Genomic DNA, 22,229 nt, shown 5'->3' with positions numbered 1-22,229 from the left:
CAGAAAGAGGAGCTTTCTCCCAAGAAGGAAACACCGTCCGTCCACTCCATCCACCGTATAACGTGTCTCATTATCCGCTCACAAATTTCCATGATACGAACACATGCACGTAGTGACAAGCTGACAGCAAAGCTTGCTTGTTCCCGCAATAATACCGTGATCCGTTCCATTCCCAAATGAGTTGGCATCTCGACTGACAAGATAGCTACTCTCCCTGTTATGATATGCTAGGCCTGCCTTGTTGGATGCTTCGTCGGCATCAAATATCAGTTGAGTATTCAGCAGGTTTCTACCAGCTCTGAGCAAGAAGAGCACATGGAGAGAGATCTTAGAATACAGCATTCAGCGTGTGCGACGGCGATCTGACCCGGCATAGCATGGGTTTCTTATGCTGGTCACAATGGGGAGGAACTTAGGAGTAACATCACACACTTTAATACAACTTTACTTATGTGGCACATATTTAATGAAGAGAGAGGTGCTTGTAATAACTAGCTAAGTTACCAGAACATCACACACTTCAAGAAACAATGAGTCTATAACCTAATAAATACATTGTTGCATGACACTACATAGATGTTCCTATCCATTATGAAGGTAGTAACATAGTCTAGGAAAGTGTGTAAGTTACTAGCTTATGTTCTTGCCCATTGTCACCAGCCTTATGATCTTACCGAAGAACGTGGGTGCTCTTTCGGTGCGGCTAGCTAACCAGGTCGGCAAGACAACTTACCCGGGCATGCGTGCTCCAACTTCCAAGGACGACAACACATGCTACCCATACGGCGCAGCACGTACAGCAGTGTCTTCTAGGGATGAGATGAGGAAGAGAAGAGGCGGCCTTTGGTCAGCAGTCAGCAGTCAGCTCGCGTGATCTTCAGTGAAGCCAACTGCACGGAAGAAATCGCCATCCAGTACGATACAGTCTGTCGACACACTGCTATAGATACTGCTACTGTCAGCTTGGGCGTAGGCTGTTTGTTAGTCGCCCATCTCCAATGCTTCAGATGTATGTATGGCCACGACACCAGCCACCTCAGTTTCAGACAAACGTGAAACATGGAGCACTCAACATATTGGACCTACTCCACGGCAGGAAATCGCAAGATTACTCGACCAATTGGAACTCCCAAGTCTGTACATACTCCCTATGTATCAAAATGTAAGACGTTTTGGACACTGTCATAGTGTCAAAAACGTCTTATATTAAGTTACAGAGGTAGTAGTATTTATTTAGATGAGAAGCAGTTCGCTAGCAATATGGCATAGCTTGTTACTATTCCGAAAGCAAATAAGTATGGCACTGCTGACACAGATTGAGTGATAAGCTCATAAATAAATATCCCCTTACAACAACGGGATGGATAATGCAGATACTACCTCAAATAACATGAGACGTAACTGGTGTTCTTTTTATTGCCACAAAAAGACCTGCAAGAAGAGTTCAGCAGAGACAATACCTATGCGGTTGACTGAAACATAGAAAGAATGGCCAAATCGGCTTCTGGAGTTCACCAGTGCCCTGTTTAAATCCGGTTACTGGAGTTCACCAGCGCCCTGTTTAAATCCGGTTACTGACGAAAGAAAGAGCCACAGAAACATTGGAACAAAACATTACAGGCGGGTCGGTTCAGACCTAGCTCCATCTCCTCTTATCCTCTTCTTCATCCACTGGGGTATACCACTCTGGCCGCCCCTTTGAGCTGCTGTACCGGTAGTTCAGGAAGAGCTCTTCGTCACATACGGACCTCGTACTCACTAGCACAAGCGTCCTCAGAACCGGTGACTCCCCAGTCTGTTTACCAGGGGCTCTGGACTTGAACCAGAAGGAGCCAAACCTCTTCATTGTAACGGGCTCTTCACCACCAAACGCAATGTTCGGGATGTATGCTCTCATGTCCTTCTCTGTCAGTGGAAAATCATATGGGCAGATCATGACATTAGGAGCCGACCCTCCCGGTGGATGGTTCGCGAAATGACCAAAGGCTAGTGGATTTCGCCGTTCAAGCACATCCCCAAAGTTTTCACAGCCACTCTTCTGCAGGGGCTTGTTAAGCATCCTCCACGCCCGGTCAGAGTTGCTCTCTGGGCTTTTGGGTGGCGTTGTATTGTAATCCACTGGATCTGAACCATCCCATACCTCTCTTGTTTCACCACCTAAATGCCATGGTTTCGCGTTGATTATTGTTCCGTCATATCTTGTGATAAGATAGCTGTTGCACGCATCAATTATTGGGTATCCAGGGATATATCGATAATACGCAGGTGAGTATATAACTCCAGGGTAGATGGCTAGGACAGCACCAACATTAGCTTCTCCAGATAAGAACAGACCTTGCCCTGCATCTTTGTGAGGTATTAGTGACGGCTTGATGTCAAGGGTGTAGCCAAACTGATCCCTGAATTTGTTTGACAATTCAGTTCGAGTTAAAGGTCGAGTAGCAGGAACAGCTGCACTGCAGAGCAAATGCATCAGATGATAGCTTCATATGATTCATCGAATAAAACAACTACTAAGAACTTGATGTATGTAACTATATCTCTATGAACACAGTAGCAGCATAATTCCTGTATGTGAATGTAAGAAAGAGCTTGCAGTAACCAGTACAAAAAGAAGCATTTCAGGATATGGAGTTAGCTTGCCATCTATAGTTGAACAGTTCATAGGTCATGATGCATATGAAGCAACCGGCAAAAGATCAGTGCATATAGTTATGTGTGCTTAACCCAGAAATTCAAAGAAACCGTGAAAGTATGATGCTGGCTAAGCATGTTAAATTATGGTAAACAAAATTGAGGCATAAGTTAAGTGCACAGAAAATTGCAAATAACAAAGGGAATGTTATTCCTATCACATAAGTAAGGGCCCACGAATGTCTTTGGAACTATAACACCCTTAGCCATAATTGTAGATATTTGGGATGGAAACACGTGTATATGTTTGCTGATCATCATATTTAGGCTCTAAAGTATCTTTGGTCGCTGAAGTTAAAATAACTTATTAGGTAGTATGCATTGTGCAGCAAGACATGCTACTCAAGATATGCTTACGAGCCTAATTTGGATGATACAGGTACAAAACTGTGAATGTGTCAATGCAATGCACTTAGCTGAAACATATTACCTGGCTTGTTTGCAGCTGCAACTCCTGTGCCAACGGCCAAACTCAAGCCACTTCGTCGAGAATTATTATAAGCATCAGAAGGAGATTGTGATGGATCTTTTGTATCAGGACGAAGAATGCTATCCATTGATTTGCATATATGCTTAAGTTGATAATGAACATTTTGCTGCACTTGTTTCTGCTGGTCAGTAACAGATGCTTTGCTAGCCAATTCAATAATCTCCTCGGCGTCCTTTTCTTCAGAATGCTTTCCCAAACGATTATAGCTAAGTTGCACATGGAAAAGAATCAAGAATTTAGGAATCTAATCATATTCATACCGAGTGTTGCAAGAAAACTTGGTAATGCATTTCCAAAGAAACTAGAAATAACTAAACACATGGTTTCGAGGCTTGATCCTTCAGTTGGCGGTAAAATATGCAAAATATCTAATCACAGGGATAATAATAATATCAATACCTTGTAACATCTAAACTGTGATAATCCAATAACGACCTTAATAGACCTGTAGAGTAAACTAAGTTCCAAATGTTGATCTCAATTCTCTATTGCATATAAAGACAAAAAATGCTACAAGATATTTGCAATTTTAATGGACCTTGTAGCAATCTAATCATATTCATAGTTTCATACCGAGTGTTGCAAGCAAATTTGGTATGCATTTCCAAAGAAACTAGAAATAACCAAACACATTGTTTAGAGGCTTGATCCTCCAATCGGCGGTAACAGAATATTTTAAAACTAAAATATGCAAAATATATAATCAAAGGGATAATATCATAATAATATGGTCAATCCCTTGTAGCATCTAAACTATGAGAATCCAATAACAACCATAATAGACTTGTAGAGTAAACTAAGTCCTAAATTTTTGCATGTAGCAGAACTACCATGTTAACACATGGTTTAGAGGCTTGATCCTTCAGTCGATGGTAAAATATGCAAAATATCTAATCACAGGGATAATAATAAGATCAATATCTTGTAGCATCTAAACTATGAGAATCCAATAACAACCTTAATAGACCTGTAGAGTAAACTAAATTCCAAATGTTGATCTCACTTCTCTATTGCCTATGAAGACAAAAAAAATGCTAGATATTTGCAATTTTGCATATAGCAGAACTACTGTGTTATCATCTGCGAAAAACAAATGAACAGGAACATGGCGATTTCTTCAGATATCCATATACCTGGTATAGAGAAATAAACGATTCACGTCAGCGTCAAACTGAAGATGCCGTGGGTCTCGAGCAAAGCTTGGACTCTTAGCAAGTGTTTTGATTGCCTGAAATGAACCAGTAAATTGATTACAGGAACAGCTGACAAAGCCATAATGCTGCCCAGAGTACTAATTGTCTGCTCATCTGAATTGGCAATACATAAGATAAGACACAGAGAAGTCATATAGAAAATGGAACACTCTAACCTAGGACTAACAAAATAAAAGAATTCTAACCTGGACAGAAAATCAACCACGATTTAGAGCATTGAGGATGCCATAAACACATTTATACAGCTATACTTCCAGATGTTTCAACACACATCATCATCTCCCTCCCACATACATTTGACTTCACTCAAATCCGCGTAGAATAAATTTAGAATCATTTCCTGTGTTCGAGGCTAATCGATGTTGGTTCTCTCGCGCACAACGGGGGCCAAGCAGATCGAGATCCGGAGATGGTTGCGAGATGCGTAGGGAAGGGAAGCGTACCTCCTGGAATTTATTGAAGAGAAACGCCATGCTGGCCCTGCGGGCGGTAGCCGCCGCCGCCGCGCCCGGTACTCCTTGGTTCGGCGGGAGGGGCAAGGCCGAACGACGGCTGCCGGAGCAGTGGTGAAGGGGAGTGAGGGTTTAGACTTCAGGAGGAGGCGATCAGTCTAGTCCTAGTAGAAAGGGTTGGGCCGAAAGCCCGTACCACATTCTCATGGGGCACCTTCGTTCTCCTTACATTTGGGCCTGATATACATCAGCATTTTTTGTGCAAAATCACTAATTAAGAAGTACTCCTTTTAAAGATCACTCTCAACTGCTCAGGTTGTGACAAGTGGTGCACTACATGTGCATCACTTGTCGCAACCTGTGACTTTTCCCTTTTTTCGTACATTCATTTATTCAAAACATTTTATCTCTTAAACCGTGCGTCCAAATCTCGAAACTTTTTCACCATTGGAGTCCTCGCGTCCAGATCTTTAAAACTAGATCCGATGTTGATAAGTTTTGACGAATTTTTTCACGAAAAAACCGAACCGAAAGCACATTTTTTTCCTTTTCGAAAGTGGCACGGACGTGCCATTTTTTTCGTCTCCGAGAGGCACGGCCATGCCTCTCACGAAAACACGACCGTGGCTCTCACGGAAGCAAACCATGCCTCGCGCGAAAGGAGAAAAATAACAAAAAACACTTTTTTTCGTTTCCGAGAGGCGCGGTCATGCCTCTCGTAAAAGCATAACTATGCCTCTCGGGGAAGCAAAACCGTGCCTCCAGCGGAAGAAAAAAACACAAAAGAGGCATTTTTTTCGTAACCGTGCCTCTCGCGGAAGAAAAAACATGCTTTTTCGTGCAAAAAAAATTGGTCCAAAAGCTAGGGAAGGCCAGTGGAAAAAAAATTAAAAAAGGGAAAACCCCGTTTTAACAGCTGAAAACGCATGCCAAAAAGTAAAAAATAAAATCCAAAGGTAGCATCCAGAGCGTGACATGTGGCAGCGGCTGTGCGCTCTTAGCCCACCCCCAAGTGATCCTTGGAAGGCTTCCGAAGAAACGCTTGCCAACTACTTCCTCCGTTCCAAATTACTCGTCGTGGTTTTAGTTTAAATTTGGTCCCTTCTTTATGTGTTTTCCACTCCCATGGCATAATTGGTGTCGCTACATTTTGGGCTTGATGTACATCAGCATTCTTTGTGTGTTTTCCACTCCCGCGACATAATTGGTGTCGTGACGGCTAATCCTATTTCACGCCCGCAGGTGTTAAGAGCAACTAATTAAGAACTACTTCTCGCAGAGTCCCCACAAGGGTCATTTTTTATGGATTGGGGGTGCGTCACTTGGCGCTCTCAGCCACAGCCACGTGTCGTGCTGGGCACTCCCTTCGGATTTTATTATTTTTATTTTTCTTACATGTTTTTGGCTTTTTATATTTTTTTCTCGGTTTTACTTAGGTTTCGAAAAAAAGAAAACAAATTGCATGAAAAACACTTTTTTTTCCTGTGGCTCTCGCACAAGCAAATCTGTGCCACTCAAAAAAGAAAAAAAAAATCCCTTCCACGGGAGGCACAGATTTTTGAAAAAGGAAAAAATGGATTTTTTTTTACTTCTGCGAGAGGCACATATTTATTTCTCATGCAGGCATGGATTTGCTTACGTGAGAGACGTTGTTGTGCCTCTCGAAAAAGAAAAAAATAAGTTTTTTCTTCCATGAGAGACACACATTTGCTTCTCGTGAAGGCACAAATTTGCTTCCGAGAGAGGCACGGTTCTACCTTTTCGAAAAGGAAAAAAAGTGTTTCCGGTACCTTTTTTTTGTTTGATTTTTTCGTGTAAAAAAAGTTTTTCGAAACCTATCAACATGGGATCTAGTTTCGAAGATTTCGACGCGAGGGATCTAGTTTCGAGGATCTAGTTTCAAAGATTTCGAAACCTATCAACATGGGATCTAGTTTCGAAACCATTTATGTAGTACTGCAGGCAACACTATGCTCTGTATCGGAACAAACGATAGATAGTCGCGCCCTAAGGCCCTGGTTGGATTGTCGCAGAGCTATAATAATGGGGTTTGGTTTTGGGAACCTTCCATTCGATTTTGTGAAGATTTTGCGTTTTTATTATAAAATTGTATTTTTCTACTACTTTATCAGCTTTCCTTCTCAGTTTTTGTATGTTTCCTTTTCCCCTTTTATTTTTTTTCTTCTTCTTTTTCATTTTGTAAATACTCGCTGATATGTTTTAAAGATAGGTTGAACATTTCTTTAATATAATGCTCTAGAAGTCTAGATACAAGTTGAACATTTTCTAAATACTGTTGAGCATTTAGTAAATGCACATTGAATATTTCTAAATACAGGTCAAATATTTTCTTAAACACATGGTAAGTATATTTTAAATATGAGATGAAACAAAAAATTAAAGTGTGAACATTTTTTAAATACCATGAACATTTTTAGTAATATGCAAACAAATTTTGAACATATAATGGTTTTTTAAATGCCATATACAAATACCATGAGCATTTTTAGTAACATGCAAACAAATTTTGAACATATGATGATTTTTTAAATGCCATATACAAATACCATGAACATTTTTAGTAATATGCAAACAAATTTGAGCATGTAATGATTTCTTAAATGTCATATACATGTTTTAAACGTGTGGAAAAAATTCAATGTTATGAACATTTTTTAAAATTACGTTAACCTATTTTAAAATGTGATGAACATTTTTAATGCACGGTTTGAAATTTGAGGAAGTAACTTTTTCAAATATATAGATACATAGGATTTCTCAGGATATAAATAAAAGTAGGGGGAGAGCGAAACACACCAACACAACAAACCAACGTGATCCTATTGTGTCAGCCAACTAGAGTCTGTCTTGAGATACTGACATGTCCATCGTCGATCAATGCAAAAGCTATATCTTATTATAAAGAATAGCTTGTGCTTGCCCACAATGAGATGAAAGTTGGGCTCAGGCAGGAGCGCAGCTGGAGGTGGCGCAAGGGCGCGATTGGAGGTCGTCCGATCTTGATCTGATGATCCAGATCGTGGCGGCTGTTGGTGGCGACGGGTTGGGTGGCGGAGTCGAAGGAAGGCGGAAACTAGGTGGCTGACACTGAAATCTAGGTGGGTGGGGGGGAGGGGGCGTTATTGTCTCCTGCAATTAAGGTTTTGGGGATGACGTGCCTTATATGGGAAATGTCCTTTTGGGTTAGGTTTAGGGAGATTTAGGTGGTTTGTGAGGATGAGTGATGGAAGTGTGGGGGCCATTTAACAAGTTTTATTTGTGAAATTTTGTTCAATTGATCATCCGCCTATAGAGTCTCCATATTCAATCGCTGGGCACCGGATTCTGAATAGAATGGAATTTAAGTGTAGCCTTTCTATAATATTACAAGGCCATATAAATTATTTCAACTCATTCGGAGGTCGTTTGACATTTATTTAGAAAATATTTGCATTTATCGGATAAATGGTGGTTGGATTGGGGACGGTGGCTAGGGTTGTGCTAAAATTGGACAACAATTTGGATAGCTCTCAAATGTCACAAAATAGTGTGTCCAAAATTTGGGGGTGAGTCTCTCACAAGAACATCGAAAGAAGTTATTCACCATTTGACAATATGACGAAATGAAACTTTCAAATTAATTATTTGATTAATGCAATACGACTTATGAGATACACACGGTCAGAAACAATATAATAGGCAAATAATAGCTAGGGTATTATTCCTGAGGTGGTACACACACATTCTCTCCCTATTGGCCTTAATTTGTTTTTTCTATTGAGTCAACCCTTCTTTTTATAAAGGACTAAGATATACCATAATAGTTTAACAGAAGTACAAAGCGCCTCAAAACGTAATAAAAATTTACATCAAGGTCCCTAGACCACGGAACAACCAGTGTCGCCATCAGAACGAGCCGCCAACGCCCCTCTGTCGTTGCTCCCATATGAGAGCCGCCCAACCTTGTCGATGACAGTCGGGAAGTTTTCATGCACATGCCCTTGAGAAATAACACCCCGCAGCCACGGTCTTCGTTGCTGAATCCTTAAATCGATCTCAAGAATCTCACATCAAAGTCCGTCATTGTGTACGACGAGAAACCCTAACATTGCCATCCCGAGGAAGGCAAAAACTTGCGCAGTAGCGCATTTTAATCCGTCCCGAAGAACAAATGATCGAAGCCCAAAAGACCAACTCGAAAAAAAAAAGCAGAGCACCACCCGCGGGCTAAAACCGTAACATAGTATCTATTAGCTGAAGTGGAGGCACCAAGATTCCCTCCGCCAGTGGCCACCACAGCAGCAGCAGACAGAGGAAGGCTTTGTCCAATTGCCTGGCGAGTGGGGAAAGAAAGGCGTGGTCCCTATCCCGTCAACCTGACGTGTTCTTGATTCCTCACAGCTTATTCTAATGCGAGCAGCGGTGTAGCTTTAGCTAGTCAGATTCCAGCAATAATTTGGCTATGGCTCTCTTGTGGTTGCTGATTCTGCACCAAGCTATCAGGAGCACATAAAGTATCCATTTTCCACAGCCACTCGCCGTTCTGCTGAATTGTTCAGGCCACCATGAGGCGAAATAGTATCTTGCTTGTGTGCTTTAGTCTACGCCCCTACGATGGTCTCAAGGAAATATTGCCCGTCCATGGTTGTTGATTTCATACACCATTGTTCCCTCGAAAAGGAAAGAACCAGCCCTACGAGGATTCCAGGTATTTCTTTATCCTGGCCTCGGTCTCTGAATTCATGAGATTTCTAAGCAAGTATCCTTGTTTCTGAGATTGATTCGAAATGTCCGACGACTTTTCAGGATACCGCAGGTACCAGCTCCGTTTCCGATCCAAGATATAAAAGAAAATTCAGCGAAAGCAGGAGCTGTGAAGCTACCCTGGCGGAAGAATCGACTGAAAGGTTGGTCTATTCCATTTCCCCAAAGTGATTACGTCTGCTTTATGCTCTTCTCCTTTGTTAATTTGGATCCAAGTCCTGCTCCCATGATTGGAGATCGCCATACATACATGGATCACACTGATAACGTTTGCTCGCAATTGATTCTTTCAGCGGCAGGGTGAAGGAAGGATCCACTGCCGGGGAAAGATGCGGCCTTACTTTGATCCCGAGTATGAGAACTTCAATCAGCGCATCAACCCTCCTCGGTCGGTCTCTAATGTATTCTCTAATTAAGCTGCAGAACTTGGTCGATTTTGCTCATCATCCGGTTTATGTGTCATCACTCGCTGGAAATCCTACTAATTTCTGCTCTTGACACGGTGAACACCTTGCAGGGTCTGCATCGACAACAACACATGCCGCGACTGCACCCTAGTGAAGGTAAGGATCATCTGAATTCATCCTGTACAGAGACAAGAGACAGGGAGAGAACATTTCACTCGCTGGGATCATTTCAAAATCCAAATTTGTGCACGCAACTTTATCTGCCTTGTGATGGTTTTAGGTGGACAGTATGAACAAGAATGGCATTCTGCTGGAGGTGGTGCAGGTCCTGAGCGATCTTGACCTCACCATCTTGAAAGCTTACATCACCTCGGATGGCGGATGGTTCATGGACGGTAAGACGCCCTGTGCTATGCAATAGTAGTATTCATTTCCATAGAGCATCATTACTCCAACTTAAACTGTTACACGGCCTTGCCATTTGAGCTGTATATTGCGACTAAACGATGCAGTGTTCCATGTGCTGGATAAGCAAGGGCAGAAGGTGACCGATGAGAAGACCATTCAGCACATCGAGAAGGTTTGCAAATTCCAGTCACCATCCGTTTTAACTCTTAATAATTTGAGACATTCGATTGATTTGGGATCTCTGTTAATTAGTTTTCCATGAAGAAGCTGAGATTATTACTCTGAAACTGAGTGGGAGCTGAATAGCTGAATTATTGTTGTTTGTGGACAGGCCTTAGGTCCGGGCAGCAACATACCGGGCGCGACGAAGGGCAGCAATTCGCCTGGGAGATCAGTCGGGATGCACTCGATCGGCGACCACACCGCCATCGAGCTCAAGGGGCCCGACAGAACCGGCCTTCTCTCCGAGATCTTTGCCGTCCTGGCGGAGCTCCAGTGCAACGTCATGGCGGCCGAGGTGTGGACGCACAGGACGAGGGTGGCCTGCGTGGTGTACGTCAACGACGTGTCCTCGGGGCAGGCCATCGAGGACGCGTGCCGCCTGGCCGGGATCGAGGAGCGGCTGCGGCACGTGCTCCGCGGGCACGGCGGCGGAGACGACGACGACGGCGACGGCCGGGGAGCGCACACCAACTTCTCCGCCGGCTCCACCCACGTGGACCGCCGGCTGCACCAGCTGATGCACGCCGACATGGACCTGGGCGGCGACGGTGCGCCGCAGGGCCGTCCCGCCGCCGACGACGGCACGGCGGTGACCGTGGAGCACTGCGAGGAGAAGGACTACTCGGTGGTGAACGTGAGGTGCCGGGACCGGCCCAAGCTGCTGTTCGACATCGTCTGCACGCTGACGGACATGCAGTACGTCGTCTTCCACGCCGCCGTCACCTCCGAAGGCATCTACGGCATCCAGGAGCTGTACATTCGTCGCAAGGACGGCCGCACGCTGCTGAAGGACGAGGCAGAGAAGGTGACCAAGTGCCTCGAAGCGGCGATCTCCAGAAGAGTGTCCGAGGTGGGTGGTACAAGCAACAGAACTCGGTTCAGTTCTCTGGTCGACGGTGCGCTGCTTCTGACTGACATCGGCACGGGTTTACAATGCAGGGATTCACGCTTGAGCTCTGCGGCAGGGACAGGGTGGGGCTGCTGTCGGACGTGACGAGGGTGCTCCGGGAGCACGGCCTGACGGTGACGAGGGCCGACGTGACGACGGTGGGGGAGCAGGCCGTGAACGTCTTCTACGTGCGCGACGCGTCGGGGCAGCCGGTGGACATGAAGACCATCGAGGGCCTCCGGGGACAGGTCGGCCAGACCGTCATGCTCAACGTCAAGAAGGTGCCCGCTGACAAGGCGCCGGAGCGGACTGCTGGCAGCATGGCCAAGACCAGCTTCTTCTCCTTCGGCGGCCTCTTCGCCAAACTCGGAGCATAATCTCCGTTGTGCAAATTGTTGTAAAATGGCCCCAACTAGAGTAGTCAGTATGGCAGCTCTTGGTGGAGTACCTTTTTCCAACAAGTTTCCCCATTTTCCTCGATTTTTTCGAGCACCCGATGATCTTTCGAAGAGAGAGATAAAGGAATCTTTGCCCAAGAGGGAGAAAAGAGGTGCGATGATGATGCCTATATTTTTCTCAACCTCGCGTATTTTTGTTCTAAATTTTTTTTGCATATTTTTCTTCTATTTTTGGTACTTTCTACTTTTTCTTTATTTCCTCGTCATTTCTTGTGGAACATAAGGGCATCTGAGCAATTTTAACATTTAGGGGTCATTTGGTAAGTTTTCATAGTCTCTGTGGACCTCCTCATGGCCTGCCACTTTTTCGGCAAGTATTATGGCTCAAATGTATTGTGTTATGTCAGCCATATTAGAAGACCTTAACAATTTGATGGGGATACCACACAAGACCAAGAAAAATATCTACTCTTCCATTTGGAAGAAGAGAAGTACAAGAGCAAAATCATTATTCAACCAAACAAAACTGATGGTACCTCTAAGGAGGAAGGGGAAAGTATGCTAACTATCTCCCACATCTCTTTGGAGTTTATGGAAGACTTGAGGAGGTAAATTTGTGTATTGAGCTTATTGTAAAAGGCGGAGCACACCCAAATGTCAAAATTCTAGCAAATGCATGTGTCTTATTAGTAGAATTTCAGAACATACTTCGAAAGCCACAAGGCATGCCATCGATGAAAGAAATTCAACATAAAATTGACTTAACTTCATGAGCAAGTGTTTTCTAATCTTCCTCACTACCGAATGAGTACAAAAGATCATTTGAGAAACTAAAGGATTTTTTTTGTTGTAAAAAGGCACATTTGAGAAAATATTAGCCCATATGTTGTACCACCCCTGCTCACGCCAAAGAAAGATGGATTTTGTTGCTTATGTGTGCATAGTAGAGCCATCAACAAGATCACCATAAGGTACAGATTTCCTATTCCCCGCCTGGAGATATGTTGAATCAGCTTAGTGGGGCAAGAGCGTTCACCAAGCTAGATTTAAGAAGCAAATATCACCAAATTTGCATCAAACCAGGAGATGAACGAAAAACCACCGTCAAGACAAAGGAAGGGTTGTTTGAATAGATGATCAAGCCATTTGGACTCTTGAACACATTTATGCACTTGATGAATCAAGTTCTTCGGCCCTTCTTAGCCACTTTATTGTGGTTTATTTTGATGACATCTTGATCTGTAGCAAAGATGAGGGCGGACCCTTTGATCATATTTGAGGGTGCTAGGAGTTCTACAGAAAATGAGCTCTACATCAACTCGAAGAAATGAGTTTTCATGCAAAGGCAACTTCTTTTTCTAGGACTTTCCATAACACATGAGGGCGTTCATGTTGGTGATCCTAAGGTTGAAGCAACCAGAGAATGGCCAACTCCAAAGACCATTTCTGAGGTAAGAAGTTCCCATGGTCTTGCAACTTTCTGCATGAGATTTGTGAAGAATTTCAGTGCTGCCATGACACCAATTCCCAAGTGTTTGAAGAAAGAAAGGTCCCAATGGACAGAAGCGATTGAAACTTGTTTCAATGAGATCAAGAAAAATTATCACAAGCACGTGTCTTGGTGCTACCCGATTTCAAAAAAGACTACTGAGTCGGAGTCTGATCCAAGTGGAGTAGGCATTGAAGCTATTCTATATATATAAAAGGAAGCCCATTATTTTCCTAAATGAGAAGTTAAGTGAAGCTAGGCAGAAGTAGAGTACCTACCCGCATGTATACCGTTTTTCGGGCTTTCAAAACTTTGGAATTATATTTGCCACCTAAAGAGTTCAATGTTAGTGACCATCAATCCTTGAAGCATTTTAGAAAGCATATTGATCGCATGCTAGCAGGATGGGCAACATATCTAAACAGGTTTAACTATCTCATTGTGAATAAATCTGGAGCAACCAATCGAGTAGCCGATGCTTTTAATCGTCATGCATTTCTCTTGGCTTCTATAAAAGTGATCATTTGTGCACCCCAAGAAGTTACCTACGTGACAAACTGATTAGTTAGCTCCATTCAAGTGATCTTAGTGGTCATGTTGGACGTAAAAAGACTATCGCTACTTGGAGGAGCATTATTATTGACGACAACTAAATAGAAATGATGGAATATTTGTTCAACGATATGTCAAATTGCAAAGGGCGGGTCTATAACGCAGGGTTATACACACCTTTGCTTGTTCCTGTTGCCCAGTGGAGGGATGTCTCTATGAACTTTGCCTTGGATTTGCAAAGAACACGACAAGGGAGTGATGTTGTGTTTGTTGTCGTGGACAAATTTTCTAATGCCTCATTTCATTCCATTCCGCAAAACAACGAATGCTCATCATGTGGCAAAAGGTGACTAGACTCAATGAAATTAAACATACTTCCACTCTAGTTAGTATTTGTTTGTCTTCTTAGTTTTAGCTAATGTTTTCTAGGGTGGTCTAGCTATAAGTAGAAGTTAAGATGTAAAGGCATAACCAAAGCCTACAAATAAAGGTCCACACAACATCTACAACCGGACCCTCATACATGCCCCAAACATTCGGGTGGGCTGCCCGGTCACCGTTCGGATGAAAAAACGCCACCCAAACGGGCTCCATATCCAGCCCAAACGATCAGACTGATCGACACTCCCCATACCCGACCCATATCCGGGGCGATATAGGGATGCCCGGACGCGGGCGCCACATCGGATCGGCCCACTAGGGCCCGCACTGCCCCCACCGATGCCCCCACAAATACCCCACCACATTGGACAAACCCTAGTCAAACCCTCACTTTCTTAGTCTGCACTTGTCTTCTCCGCTTCCTCCCAAATCCTTCGCTTCCTCTCCGGCATGGCCAACTCCGGTCAGGACTTCGACAACGAGCCGATCCCATGGACTAGGACGGTCTTGTGAAGGAGGAGGACGATAGATCTAGCAGTGCGCCGGACAAGGAGGAGCTCACGCTTCGCATAGCCATCTAACGTTCGCGTGTGGACACCGGTGAGAGCTCGAGCTCCGTCGCGAGCTCCTCTACCTCCCGTCGACGGAATGCAGGTCACGGTTGACCATCCCCTCCGCGCCACTCCAGATCTAAACCGCGGGCGTATCCCCATCCCCTCCGACGCCATCACCGCCCGGGCAGCTGTGGATGCTCGTGCCCATGACTCCCGTGCGGATGCGCATGCCGGATTCGAAGGCGACCGACGCGAGTGGCAGTGTGCAATGGTCACGGCGGAGCCCGGTTCTTCACGTCGGCGGGCGTGCTCCGTCCCCGTCGACCCGGATGAGGCGCTCCTCTGTGAGGTCATACGGACATCGCATACCACGACGAGTCCGACGCGCGGTGCCTCTGTCGCAAGAACGCGAAGGCGCTCCTCCTCGGGCTCGAGGCGTCTGAGCGCCTCGCACGGGAGAAGGGGACCCCGCCGCCAAGGCCATCTGCCACGCGAAGGAGCAGTAGTGCCTCCTCCGCCACCTCTCCGGCTATATTTTGCTTGCATCGAAGAGTGGCACCACCACGGATGATGATGACGACTCCTTACCCACCCACCACCGACGCGTAAACGGAGGAGATGGGCCGCCGCGCACCGACCGCAAGGGCAAAGGCCCAGCCAAATGGTGAACTCCGGCCGCTCGCCTATCCATGTTTTATTTTTCTTTTAGGTTGAATCTGAACTATCTCGACCCTTTAGGATGAACTAATTGCATGTCGATGTCCGAATTGCTTAAGTTTTTATGCTATCTCTATGATCTTCGTAGACTGCATGGCTTTATATGAAATGAAATAGGGTATCCGAATTTGGGGTTTATGATTGTGAATAGGGCAAATTGGCTACTGCCTGAGCACTGCCAACAGACACGTCCGCGGACGTATAGGTGATCGTGGTTCTAGATGCTCTCTAAGCCCTATAAATAAAGGTCCTTGCCTAGTTTAAAAACCACACCATGTACCCCATTGCCTATAATATAATAAAACTTTTATTTCTTATCTAAAATCTTGAACTAGACCTTGTGCTTTGAGAGTTTTGGATTGAACTTACATATCAGTCTATATTCGCTTATAGAGCGATATCTAGCGCATCGCGTTGAATTAGTTAACCTCCAAAAATTAAAAAAAAAGGCTCAAGGTGTAGTGCCGACCAAAATCCGTCTGTTTCCCTGACATTCCTCTGCTTCGTGTGTTTCAGTTGCTGTGTGTTTCTGTTAACATGTTCGTTTTTTTTACGGTATTAACCTGTTCTTTGATTTGCTTGCAGAAGCTTGTGTGAGAATATGAGTTCCCAGCCATGCCCACCATGAAATGAGAGCGGCAACAACCATCATCAATGAAGATATACTGCCAACTGCCTATTTTGAATAAGAAAAATATAATAGAATAGCATGGTTCAACAAACAGCGCTGAGAAATACTACCTCCGTCTCAAAATGTCTGGCCTACAAAAACGTCTTACATTTTGAGACGGAAGTAGCACCTCACTTCCCAAGAGAGCAAACGTCCAGAATGCATATTCTACCATATCCAAATTCATCAAAAAGAGCAATTCAAATAACGGAAGCTGCACTTTGCAAGTATATCACTACCAACAGGCAAAATCACAACATGACATGGTGCCTAACAGTTGAGTGGCTGCACAGGCGTTACTCTTCAGAACGCTGTTCTAGGTAGTATAATGTTATCGACAACACATTCCAGTAGACAGTTAATATACTGCAAACTGCCTGTGTTGAACAATAAAAATAAATAATAGAATACCATGGTTTGACAAACAGAGCTGAGATATATCTCACTTTCCAAGCGAGCAAACATCCAGAATGCATATTCCACTATATCCAATTCAGCAAAAAGAGCAACTCAAATTACGAAAGCTGTACTTTGCAAGAACACATCACTCTGCCTACAGGCAAAATCACAACATAACAGGGTGCCTAACAGTTGGGTGGCTGCACAGGCATCACTCTTTAGAACGCTGTTTCTAGGTATGGAACTTGGTCTGGTTCATAGGTATATACTGCAAGTCTACAACACATTCTGGATGTTTGCTACGGCTGAAGCGCCGGATGAATCACATAGCTTGTATCTGAACCAACTCAACACCACAAGCTTGTCTCTAAAACGTCTTATATTTGTTTACAGAGGGAGAAGAATTCTACCTCCAAATTGTATAGCTTAATGCTTGACCAAATATTGACACTTCCAAGACATGCTAAACCATCCAGTCATCTCTAAACACTAAGCTCCTAATAACAGTGCAAGTAAGTAACTCTACATAAACTACACTTCTGCTAATGCCTCTTGGCTTGAGTGTCTGGAAATTAACCTTATACTCCCTCCGTCCCACAATATAAGATCGTTTTTCAAGCTCGAAAAACGATCTTATATTGTGGGACGGAGGGAGTAGTGAGTAAGAACATTGGACAACGCCATAGTGATGGTGTATGCTGGTTAGCCTAAAAGGACAGGAAAAGAATGACAACTGAAGCATCTCTAAGTACATCATATACTGCATATAAAGAAAACATCGTCATAAAACTAATTGGCTGTTGACACAAAGCAAAGAAAATCCTATGCATAAAAAAGAACAGCATGTTTTTGATGCTGTAACCTGAAATTGATCGTATAACGGACATTCAACACACTATCAATTTATCAGTACCAAAGGAATGAAATCCCTTTTACGAGTTGCAATAATATCAGCAATAGCTCAGTTCAGGCAATTGAAACAACAGGGAGAAGATACCAAGTTGACCTGTTGTATTAGGAATCATCAAAACTTAGATCTAACAACAAACAACATAGCCACCGGACTCAGGAAAAGGTTTCACCTTCGTGGCCACCCCTCATACAGCGGAGGGCTCCTCCATATCCCTGTCCCTGCCACGGCCGTTGGCGCCGGCGCCCCCACCGTGGTGAGGCGGGTCAACGGCACTGAGGCCCTCAGGCATGAGGGAGGCCGGGCGGTTCTCGATGACCTCGTCTATAAGCCCCCATTCGCGCGCCTCCTCGGGGTCCATGAAAAGGTCACGCTCCATGCACTGCTCGATCTTGTCGATGTTCTGGCCCGTGTGCTTGGCGTAGATCTTGTTGAGGCGGTCGCGCAGCTTGAGGATCTCCTTGGCCTGGATGGCGATGTCGGTGGCCTGGCCCTGGGCCCCGCCGGAGGGCTGGTGGATCATGACCCTGGCGTTGGGCAGCGCCCGCCTCTCCCCGCGCGCGCCGGCGGCGAGGAGGAGGGAGCCCATGGAGGCGGCCTGGCCGATGCAGATGGTGTTGACGGGGCAGCGGATGTACTGCATGGTGTCGTAGATGGCGAGCCCGGCGGTGACGACGCCCCCGGGGGAGTTGATGTAGAGGCTGATGGGCTTGAGCTCGAGGAAGAGCAGCTGCGCGACGACGAGCGAGGCCGTCTCGTCGGCGATGGGCCCGTGGATGCAGACGATCCGCTCCTTGAGCAGGCGGGAGAAGATGTCGTAGGCGCGCTCCCCGCGGGAGGTGGTCTCGACGACCATGGGCACGAGGCCGTACTCGCGGACGGAGGAGTAGCCCTCCGGCTCCGGCGGCTGGTAGGGCGCGGAGGAGAAGAAGGCCCGCGGCGGGGCGGCGACGGCGAGCCGGCGCGGCGCGGGCCCGAACGGGCCCGGGCTGGCCGAGTTGGGCCTGGACCTGGGCCTCGGCGCGAAGGCGGGCAGCGGGGAGGCGCCGGCTAGGTTGGCGACGGCGGAGGGCGTCATGGCTGCTGCTGCTGGTCCTGGGGGTGCGGATTTGTGGTCGGATGTGAGGCGGAAATAGCAAGGGAGGACTTATACCAAGGAAGGGGAACGGGGGAAGGGGTGAGGGAGGAGAGTGTGAAACGGAGGAAACGGATAGGGCGAGACGAGACGTCGAGACGGTGGTTGCGCTTCGATCCGCCGGATCGGATCTTTTCTTTTCTCCTCTTCTCTTCTCTTCTCTCCTCTCCTCTCCGGGGTGAGGTGGAGTGGGGGATCGGTGTTCCTCTCCCTGCCTTTGCCTTGTTGCTTCTCCGTCTGAGCTTTCGCTTCTTTTCCAAGAAAGAATTTATTTTTTTCTGAGACAAAGAACGTCTGGGCTTTCGCTTGTTTTCCAGGAAATAAGTTGATATTTTTTCGAGACAAAGAAGAATTCAATTTAGCCCACAGTAGTGGGAGAGTTCTAGCTGGGTTCTCTACCATGCTAGTGATTTCGTTTTTGTTTTGTTGCTGTGTGCGCACTGCTTCCTCGGTAATGAGATGGGCTTCGCCGTTTTTCTGCACAGGTAGACGAGCACACGCCAAGGGCGTAACGAGTGGCGAAGCAACCATTCTAGTCCGTTCAAACTGCATACCGATACGTGTCTCGATCTCTCACGCCACGACCATTACCTCGACGACCGCATCGTCCAGCGGCTGCGGCAGGGCCAGGTCGGCCGAGGGAAGCAGCGCCTCGCGCCGTGGAAGCCGCGGTGGCGGCTGTGCGGCGTGCACGTAGTCAGGTACGCGTGAGTGGCTCATGTGCGGAGGAACGCTCCATTGGCAGTTGTCTAGGAGTACGTTTTTTTAACAGTACAAACGCAAGCGCTCATACAGGCGTGCATATACTCACCCCTATGAACACGCACACACATATCCTATCCTCGTGAGCACCTCCGAGAAAGTGAACCATCATATCATCTTGAGATTTACGAAGTCGCTATAGGCGTCTCGTCGTCGAAGGGAACGTCTCCTCCCACTAAAAGCGCATCGCCGAAATCCTGAAATAAATCCATGAATAATGCGAGCACCAGGACTTGAACCCTGATAAACTGGGGATATCGCTGTCCCTCTAGCCACGCAACCACATGAGTACGTTTTTCTGCGATCGTTTTTATGCATGATTGTTATGGTAGAAAGAAAGAAAGAAGCACAAACATTTGTGCTTCTTTCTTTCTACTACAGGCCTCCTTTGTTTATAGAAACTAGCACATATGCCCGTGCGTTGCAACGGGAGTGAAAATTAGCATGTTCACCAGTGTGGCATGATAGCATCCAGAAGGTATCACACGTCAGGGAGATGCACATCAAGCTCTAAAAGAAATGCATATCAGTCAGGCATTAATCATGCAACAACCCTTAACACGGGTACCAAGGATCAATTAATTCTCCTTATAATCCTACCATCTACACTTAGTTAGCTTTACACCTCCACACATCCAACTTGTAGCACACTGATTGACCTCGCTACGACACGTGTCTGACTTGTAGCAGTGGCAGTCATCTTTGTTGTGTCCATGTGGTCAGCTTTGCAACGTTGTCCGTATGACTTGTTGTCTTGGCATCATTTATGTAACTGGTTTTGCAGCACAATGGTCCAACTTCTCAATAGAAAAATAATAGCGACGATTGGTGTTATATTGGTGTGCTTTCGGATGTAGCAAGCAATAGGCCTTCCAACATTGTGTTCAGCTTTGATGAGCAACATCAGTGGGCCTAAAACCGTTGTGTGCGCCATTCGCAGCAACAATGCTCGATCAAAAGTTGCATGTAGATTAACCATGTATTTTTATTCAAAAAAGTAAAATTTAATAGCGGCAAAAACACCGAGAAATAGAAACATTCCCTTGCACATTGAAAAGGTTAACATGCCGCCCAAAAATCAAAGCTGACGACAGGTCGTTTGCTTCCTTTTACGTTTTTGAGTAGTTCACGAGCGAGAGCCGATTGATCCCATGGAAAGAAGGCAACATCATCTCTCGTGTTTCACACATCTCGGGGGTTGTTTTGTTAGTGCGCATTAGGATTCAGCCATCACTCACCAGCTATATATACCACTCCAACCAGGTATCTTATATCTTTTGTTAGTTAGATTCAGCCATATACACTCCATGGGACATGCAAGCACATCCCGAGCCTGCAAATCCAGCCATACTTCCCACATTTCCGTTTAGAGCCAACATTTAATTCTTTCGTCAGGCTCTATTCCAACAATTTCATTTAATTAGAGCCAACCTTAATTCCTTCACTCCGGCATCGTACCCTTCCTTGCGCTTGATGATTACTCGACAACTATCCAGCGTATATAAACTGGTGGCTTTTTGAGGATCAAAGCGACGTGGGATAAATATTCAAGCGAACCCTCTCTATCTAAAAAAATGTTCGCGCTTTTTAAATGAAAAATGGTTGTGTTTTCGTATTTGTACATAAATTAAAAAATATTCTGGATTTTCAAAAAATGTTCGTGTTTTTCAAAGTTGTTCGGAATGGTTTTGTTCTATTTTTTCACAACTTTTAAAAAATGTTCAGAATTTCAGAAAATGTTTCCGTTTTCAGAGATTGTTCACAAATCTTAAAAATGTTCATGTTTTCATTTTCAGGAGTTTCAAATAATGTTACCGTTTCCAAAATTGTTTAAAAACGTGTTTTCAAATTTTGTTTGGGTTTTTCATTTGGAATATTTTTGTTCTAAATTTTCACAACTTTTCAGAATTATTATTGGAATTTAAAAAAAAATGTTCCCCTATCCACAAATTGGTCAATTTTTTTTAAAATGTTCATGTTTCAATTTCCTTTTCGGAGTTTCAATTTTTTTTGTTTTACCAATTTTGGTCGCAAGTTTCAAAAAATGTTTGCGTTTCCACATTTTGTTTTGGAATTAAAAAATATTTTTGTTTGAAAAAAGTGTTCGAGATTTTAAGAAAATGTTCATGTTTAAAAAATGTTTCATTTTTAAAAAATATGTTTACAAATTTGTAAAGTGTTTGCGCTTCGCAAAAAAATCTGGTATTGTTTTTCAAAAATAGTTGATATCGTACTTTAAAAAATATTCATATCTGCGCTGGTGATTGGTTCTTAGTATTTTTCACTGCTTTATAACCAGTAAAGCTCGGTAGGTCAACTGGTTGGAGTGTTAGGTAGGTCCCACCGTAAAAGAAAAAAATACCACAGGACAAACAATATTATGACCAAACCAAGAATACCTATTCCCTTTAATAGTAGGTATAGATTTTGTAGTCTTCTTGTCCATATTAGTTGTGGCTGAAACGGATGTTCAGTTATATTTCAATGCTAGATACACTATTCGAACGACAAGTAATATGAATAGGAGGAAGTAGATTTTTTTTTCTCATGAAGCCTTTGGTTTGTGGGTTGAATTGCTAATCCTATATAGGATAGGAGTCCATGTTTCACATTTTAGAGAAAAAAACATTAGCCTACATTTAATAAAAATTGTATCTTATATATCAAATGGCATCTTTTTCCCCATAGGAATTAAAGTGTGTGTCATCTCACTTTCTATGAT

The 22,229-nt window shown here is 44.6% G+C and overlaps 3 protein-coding genes across 4 annotated transcripts; 1 reads left to right on the top strand and 2 right to left on the bottom strand.

Annotated features, from left to right (window-relative positions):
* Positions 1-1,248: 1,248 nt before the first annotated feature.
* LOC123144903 (uncharacterized) lies at positions 1,249-5,045 on the bottom strand. The gene is made up of 4 exons (XM_044564161.1): positions 4,842-5,045; positions 4,318-4,412; positions 3,125-3,390; positions 1,249-2,451 (listed from the first exon to the last, which is right to left on the bottom strand). The coding sequence occupies exons 1-4, from the start codon at positions 4,869-4,871 to the stop codon at positions 1,637-1,639; spliced, it is 1,206 nt and encodes a 401-aa protein (XP_044420096.1). The 5' UTR covers positions 4,872-5,045; the 3' UTR covers positions 1,249-1,636.
* A 4,081-nt stretch (positions 5,046-9,126) lies between these two features.
* Positions 9,127-12,262, top strand: LOC123144902 (ACT domain-containing protein ACR3). 2 transcript variants are annotated; one of them, XM_044564160.1, is made up of 8 exons: positions 9,127-9,558; positions 9,657-9,757; positions 9,908-10,015; positions 10,132-10,177; positions 10,302-10,416; positions 10,534-10,601; positions 10,761-11,501; positions 11,591-12,262. In XM_044564160.1, the coding sequence occupies exons 3-8, from the start codon at positions 9,969-9,971 to the stop codon at positions 11,915-11,917; spliced, it is 1,344 nt and encodes a 447-aa protein (XP_044420095.1). In that variant the 5' UTR covers positions 9,127-9,558; positions 9,657-9,757; positions 9,908-9,968; the 3' UTR covers positions 11,918-12,262. The 2 variants fall into 2 exon arrangements, with proteins under 2 accessions (XP_044420095.1, XP_044420094.1); XM_044564159.1 differs by having other exon boundaries at positions 9,128-9,558; positions 9,908-10,002.
* Positions 12,263-17,577: 5,315 nt separating this feature from the next.
* LOC123144901 (ATP-dependent Clp protease proteolytic subunit) lies at positions 17,578-18,953 on the bottom strand. The gene has a single exon (XM_044564158.1). The coding sequence runs from the start codon at positions 18,686-18,688 to the stop codon at positions 17,798-17,800; it is 891 nt and encodes a 296-aa protein (XP_044420093.1). The 5' UTR covers positions 18,689-18,953; the 3' UTR covers positions 17,578-17,797.
* Positions 18,954-22,229: the final 3,276 nt, after the last annotated feature.

This window comes from Triticum aestivum, chromosome 6D, assembly GCF_018294505.1.
Source record: "Triticum aestivum cultivar Chinese Spring chromosome 6D, IWGSC CS RefSeq v2.1, whole genome shotgun sequence".
In the NCBI taxonomy this organism is placed as follows: Eukaryota; Viridiplantae; Streptophyta; class Magnoliopsida; order Poales; family Poaceae; genus Triticum; species Triticum aestivum.
The sequence above is the reverse complement of the archived record's forward strand: the minus strand, read 5'-3'. Positions and strand labels throughout refer to the sequence as shown.